The sequence below is a fragment of the Amblyomma mixtum genome, chromosome 10 (genome assembly GCF_055824585.1).
Source record: "Amblyomma mixtum isolate Tamu chromosome 10, ASM5582458v1, whole genome shotgun sequence".
Classification (NCBI taxonomy): domain Eukaryota; kingdom Metazoa; phylum Arthropoda; class Arachnida; order Ixodida; family Ixodidae; genus Amblyomma; species Amblyomma mixtum.
Window position 1 is genome coordinate 45175500 of NC_143021.1, and position 6000 is coordinate 45181499.

The 6000-nt window shown below is 47.5% G+C and overlaps 1 protein-coding gene across 2 annotated transcripts in view; it reads left to right on the forward strand.

The window, feature by feature from the left end:
- gry (trafficking protein particle complex subunit 11 gry) overlaps positions 1-3920 on the forward strand; it is a 175429-nt gene extending 171509 nt beyond the window's left edge. For both annotated transcript variants that reach the window (XM_089564050.1, XM_089564049.1), the window contains exons 29-30: positions 2416-2592; positions 3761-3920. In XM_089564050.1, coding sequence (XP_089420176.1) covers positions 2416-2592; positions 3761-3808 — 225 coding nt within the window. In that variant the 3' untranslated portion in view covers positions 3809-3920. The remainder of the gene's footprint in view (positions 1-2415; positions 2593-3760) is intronic.
- Positions 3921-6000: the final 2080 nt, after the last annotated feature.

Here is a 6000-nt window from a genome sequence, read left to right on the forward strand (position 1 = left end):
CACGTGATTCTGTGCTGCCCAGCCAGTCGAGTGCACGGGGCATTGTGTTGTTGGGTCTGCTTTCTGGTCTTGGAGCATGAGTGAGAGATGGGCACTGAATGGGAAACTGATGGCAGAAAACAAGAAAACAAATGCCTGCAAAAGTGAACACCGACCAGTTGTGATCCTTGGCACATTTCGGAGTTCCTTGAGGGAAAACAGTTTGAGAACTCCTGGTAAGACTGCATTTTCATCCAGCAAGTTGGAACCGGGAAAACTAGAGCAGTTTTGTTCGTGCAAATTTCGGAACGCATTTACTGTGTTTCACAGTGCTTGAATTTGTAGTCCATCCCTCGGGTCATGTAGGTCTGCTGCTCAATGACTGTACAGCCACTCAGGTGTGTTGAACCCGGGAACCATCTCGAACTGTTGCAGCGTGTCATCTAGATGCATCTGTTTAACACAGGACGAGGCTAAGGCCACATTTTGTGTTTATTCCATGTTGATGTCATAACAGAAGTATCATACTGATTGGTAGAGGTGTGTGAATACCCAATTTTTGGCTGCAAAGCAAATGCTGTATTTACTCACATAATAGGCGTACACCAAACTCGGAACTTGGCATGCACCCTCTCAGGTAAAAAAAAGAACGCACATGCATGGCACAACCCAACCTTTATATTAACAGTTTTTCCTGAACTGACTACTAGTCCTCACTAGTGTTGCTGCCGTCGCAGCTGCTGCGGACCCACAGCACGTACAACGACATCGCGTGGAACAGCCACACACAGTTTTCAGGGATGCTCACTTTACTTGTCTGCTTGGAAAACTTTCCAACTTGGGCCCATGAAAACCTTGGCACTTCGAGTCCCATACGAAAATTTAGGCACGCCGCACTTCTCGGCCACATTGAGTTTCTGGCCTACCGCACGCTTGCCGTGTTCAGAGCAAACTCCCAGCCAGGTAGCCATTAAGGTGTGCTAAAATAGCAATGCTCAGCGGGAAAACTGCGAGTATGGTGAACTCACATGCTACTAGAACTCCTGTGCCTTCGACAGGCGCAAAAAGCTGGTGACACTGATGCCGATGTGGATAGCGGGAGTTCGCGGTGGAGGAAAAAGTTGACGATGATGATGATGGCCTCCGTGATCAAGCGCACTATTACTCGCAGGTGGAGCTGATCGCAGAGGCCGCGGCACGTGCATTTCGAAGGCTATTCCTGCTTAGGTCGTGGAAAGGTTTTGTGCGACCCTTACATGGATCTCATTTTTTAAAAATATTTCCTTCGGGGAAAACAGGGTGCAGCCCTAACACATGCGTGCATTTATACGGTGTGTTCAATTTTGCGAGCCGAAACATTTCTGGAAATTTTACCCCGCCTAACAGGTGCACCCCGAACTTTGAGCCGGATTTTATGGAAAAAAAGTGTGCCTATTATGTGAGTAAATATGCTATGAATGATAAAAATTGGATTCAAATCAAATTTTTTTTAATAGTTCCTAATACAGTTGCATCCAGATATATCGAACTCAAAGGGGATTGAGAATTAGTTTGATCATCATCATCAGCCTGACTGCGCCCACTGCAGGGCCTCTCCCAGGTCTCTCTCCAATTAACCCCGTCCCTTGCCAGCTGTGGCCACTGCAGACTTCTTAATCTCATCTGCCCACCTAACCTTCTGCCACCCCCTGCTACGCTTGCCTTCTCCTGGATCCACTCGGTTATCCTGCCTTCGCATTACATGCTAAGGGCGTCCGCAGAACTTTTTCCAAGGGTGTGCACCCGATGTCTGGGGATGGGGGCGGTGGTAGGTTGGCACCAAAAAGGAGCTTGCGCATAAATAATATCTGTAATTCCAGGGGGGGGGGGGGTCAACTGCCCCCCTAGCCCCCCCCTTCCAGACGCCCATGGCAGCCAGCTATGTTTCAGGCTGGTTTGCGTTGTCACTGATGTCAAAACTGAATCGTCTTCGGACTCGTTGCTGCAACAACTAAATCACTGGCAGACGAAACAGAGTCCATGGTGTTTCGGAGCGCACAAATGGAGGCTGCCAAGCGACTTTAACAGTGCCGTGTCTTCGGAGCACATTCAAAAAATGCTGCTTTGCTGGGAAAAGAAAACTACTTTGGAAATGAACATAGGGTTCCTTGGCTACCAGCCAGACGTGCATTGTGCCCGTAAGCTACGTGGAAGGCTTCGAAGTTGAGTGGTGAAGTTGCTGTTAGTGACAATGAGTGCAGTTCCACGTCTTCGCAGCGCGTTAGAAAGTGCCCCTTGTGGTAGAAAAGAAAACTACATTGGAAATGAAACTGAGGTTCCTTGGCTACAAGCTATATCCTCCTCAGCGTAGGCAGTGCAGATGGTTCCGAAATTGGAGCGCGAAGTGGGCTAACGATGCTCAGTGGTTGAGGTCTGAATTGAATGGGGCTGTTGCAGCTGCACTTCCGCATCCTGCCGCGGGAGTGCCAGACCCTGACGTACAACCTGTACCCGCTGCTGTCGGGCTACGTGGCCCTGCCCCGCATGCACCTGGTGCTGGGGCCCGGGACGGCCGCTGCCTCCACCCTGGACACCCTGCTGGGGGAGATGCTGCCCTCACACATCTTCATCATGGTCAGTGGGTGGGCAAGCTTAATTCTAGACCACTCACAGGAGTCGGTACGACTGTTGCTCAAACTGCTGCTGCTGCTGTGTTGCTCTCACTCCATGCCAAAGTCTCCAGTTTGTGTGAAAAAACTCATGGAAGCTTTGCCGAAAAAAATTTATTCGTGAGGTGGCTCAGTTTGAACGTTTCAAAAAGGTGTGAGAACAGGCACACCTTGATAATATATAGAAAAATGGAAATTTTTAGAAAACACTTCACAGATTATTTAATGACATTTGGACGAATCTTTGCATTTGAAATGATTATGAGAACATGTAGTTTTGGGAGGTATAATTTTTTAGAATTTAAATAAAATATAAGAAGTATAGTACATTCTGATATCTTTTTAAAAATGTCAAGGTTCTCACGGAAATTAAGAACTAGCCAACTCGCTTCCCTATACATCTATTACCTATAAAAAATGCTACAGCTGATGAAACTGAAAACATCGAAGCAAAACCAAATGCCAAAGTTTCAGAAAAGTGCATTTTGAACCGTAAACACCCGTTTATTTCAGCCTGAGGTGGTCCAAGTAACAATTCAAATGAGGGTGGGTTCAGCAGAAGAGTTTATTGCCTTCCGTTTCTGAAAGCTAGATGAAAATTTCGATGTGGCTTCCGAAAATTTCTTCCTTCAATGCGGCTTCTTTGCGTCGAAGCCTGAGCGGATGGTTCGTTGAAACTACACAGGTTCTATTGAAAGATGTCTGATCCTCTTGTCTGTACACTGTGAATAGAATAATTGCCCATTACGGTGCAGCTCGTTTCTGCAGCGCCCTTGGCAGTGGAGCACGCAGTGCCACTGCAGTGCGCCACTGCAGGGATGCGCTGTCTTGAACGACCGGTGAAATGAAATTGAAGTTACCTTTGTATACTTTTACACGGGACTTTCAAGGGGTAGTCTGTGTCTTCAATAATTCGACATATGTGGGCTCGACTGTATAGCTAGTAGCTCGTAGACTAAGTGCTGTCGTCATCTTTTTTTTTTTTGTCTTCACTTCCCACCTAATTGTCTTGCACTTCAGAGCTGCAAAACTTTACAGAATGCCCTACATCATCTCCTGACACCCGTAATGTGTTTTCTTGGTTTCCCTTCTGAGCACTGACACCTTTTCGTGCGTTTTGTGTCTCTTTTCAGCCACAGACAAAGACTGTGGCACCCTGTGAAGCGATGAGTGCCAGCTAACGAAGAAGACCAGTGCACACACTGTGGTGGAGTTTAATGAGGCGTGTGTATAATGTCCCGTCACAGTCGACCTGATGGGGGTAGAAAAATAAATGTTGATGGTGGGCTGTCACGGTGTTGCTTCTTTTTCTCTGGCAGCACAGCCTAGAGCTAAGAAGGTCTGGAGCACCTTTCCTGTGCATCACCCTCCATTGTGTGATGTGCATAGCACAGATTTCAGCCCACAGGAGTAGAGAGAAGCACAGACGCCAACTCTGCTTCTTTGTCACCGTGTTCCAGCTGGCCCAGCACTCGACTGTTGGTGAAATGTGAGCCTGCTCAGAAGGCAGTTTTGAGGGCGGCAGTTGTGTTCAGTCCTGCTGCATGTTTCCCTGTCCCCCATGATTTCTGGCAGCTGTATGGCTGCTCTGCATTTCTGCAGAAATCAGTTTTAGAACTTGACGCAGACTGTGTTGGCTGAGTGGGAATGGGGGGGGTCCAGGAGCGACCCAGTCAGAGCGGTCTTCTCCCCCTGCTCTTCGGCAGTGATTAAGTGGAAGGGGGTGACAGGGCAGGCCCACCACAGAATCTGCAGTTGGCAGAATTTATTTATTCAGAGACACAGTCAATCCCCTGGAGATTTTAACAGGGAGGGTGTTCGGAACAAGGCACATCAAAGTAAAAACCACAACAATATGAGTGAATTATGATGATGATTGGATACAACAATAGGATTGTCGGAATGTACACTTAGTTGAAGACATGGTCACATATTCAGTATGTGGGATATATCTGTACATTACAGCAGCAGTAGTTTATTCTGTACGCTTCGAGTGACCGCTAGCCACTCGAAGCATACAGAATAAACTACTGCTGCTGTAATGTACAGATATATCCCACGTACTGAATATGTGACCATGTCTTCAACTAAGTGAAGGTGATTTTCTACTGAGTAAAGGTATCTAGTGATGTGCTGCTGGTAATGGAATGATCAAGGTTCTTCCATTCTCTTATTGTAAGTGGAAAAAAGGAGTATTTCGGGCAGTCAGTATGAAATGTGTGCTCTTTTAAAGTTTTGGAATGTCTGTGTCTGAAGATTCGGGTATTGTTCAGGCAATCCAAAATTTAGAAACAGAGGAAGAGGATGATTTTGAAATTGCTTGGGATAATCCGCAGAAGTGGGTAAAAGAAGAGCAGCGTAAGAGAGCTGAGGAAACAAAGAGAGGAACTAGAGGCACAGCTACAGGAGCGTATGGAGAAACTAGCTGCGGAGCTATAGTCGGATACAACTTAAGTCTGCAGTGAAGCTCCGCCCACATTCAGCCTCTGCGCACAGAATTCCTCCACGACGAAAAAGTAGTCTGTGGCTGAAACGTTTCTTGTTAGGTAAACAAGAAGCTTAGCACAAGAAAAAAGTTGCGAGCTCTACAGTTTTGATACATGAATTGTTTGATATAGTCAAGCATTAAAAAATTGATTTCGTTTACAGTTGCGATTGGCCAGCGGAGTAATACAAGACGCCGCGGACCGCGGCGCAGTGTTAGCAACTGATGTTTTTATAAGTTGTATCCTACTAGAGAAGAGCTTAGACTCGAGGCTGAGAAAAGGCTGCTCTCAAAGCTCAACGGGCTTAATGGGAACGAAGTAGCAGTGAGCGACGCTATCTCCGTCCGGACAGGGCCCTTAATGTTCCAGTCTGTTGAAGAGTTGGAGAGACGTGACGCCGTAAGAAAGGATGGCAAAATGGCGCACAACCGGCATGGATGGTATATGTGGCAAAGCGCGGCCAAAGTAGAGTGGCTACGGAGACTGCCTCAGAGTTAGCTAGGTGTAACTCCGCCAGAGCTGACGCAGAAAACATAGAAAGGGCGTTGTACAAAGCCGAGCCAAGAGAAAGTCCCCAAAGGCGCTAAACGGACCGTCCCCCAGTTAGATTGTCGCAAGTCTGCGATGAAGGGCCGAGAAACGGTGTCTAACCTGCACGGACGGTTTAGAAAAGAGAAAGCACCGAAGAGAGGCTGTGCAGTGACAGCAGGAACCGTGGCCGAGTTGGTTAAGCGCGAGGACGCTAGTAAGGGGTGAAAGGGATAACTTCCCCAAGGGCAGAGGTTTCGGAAGGGAAACAAAGGGGAGCCCTTTAGGAATTGTGAATCGTGGCAACTCCAATTTGAGGCGTCACTGTATCGTACATGATACGCATGCGCCAGCCCATC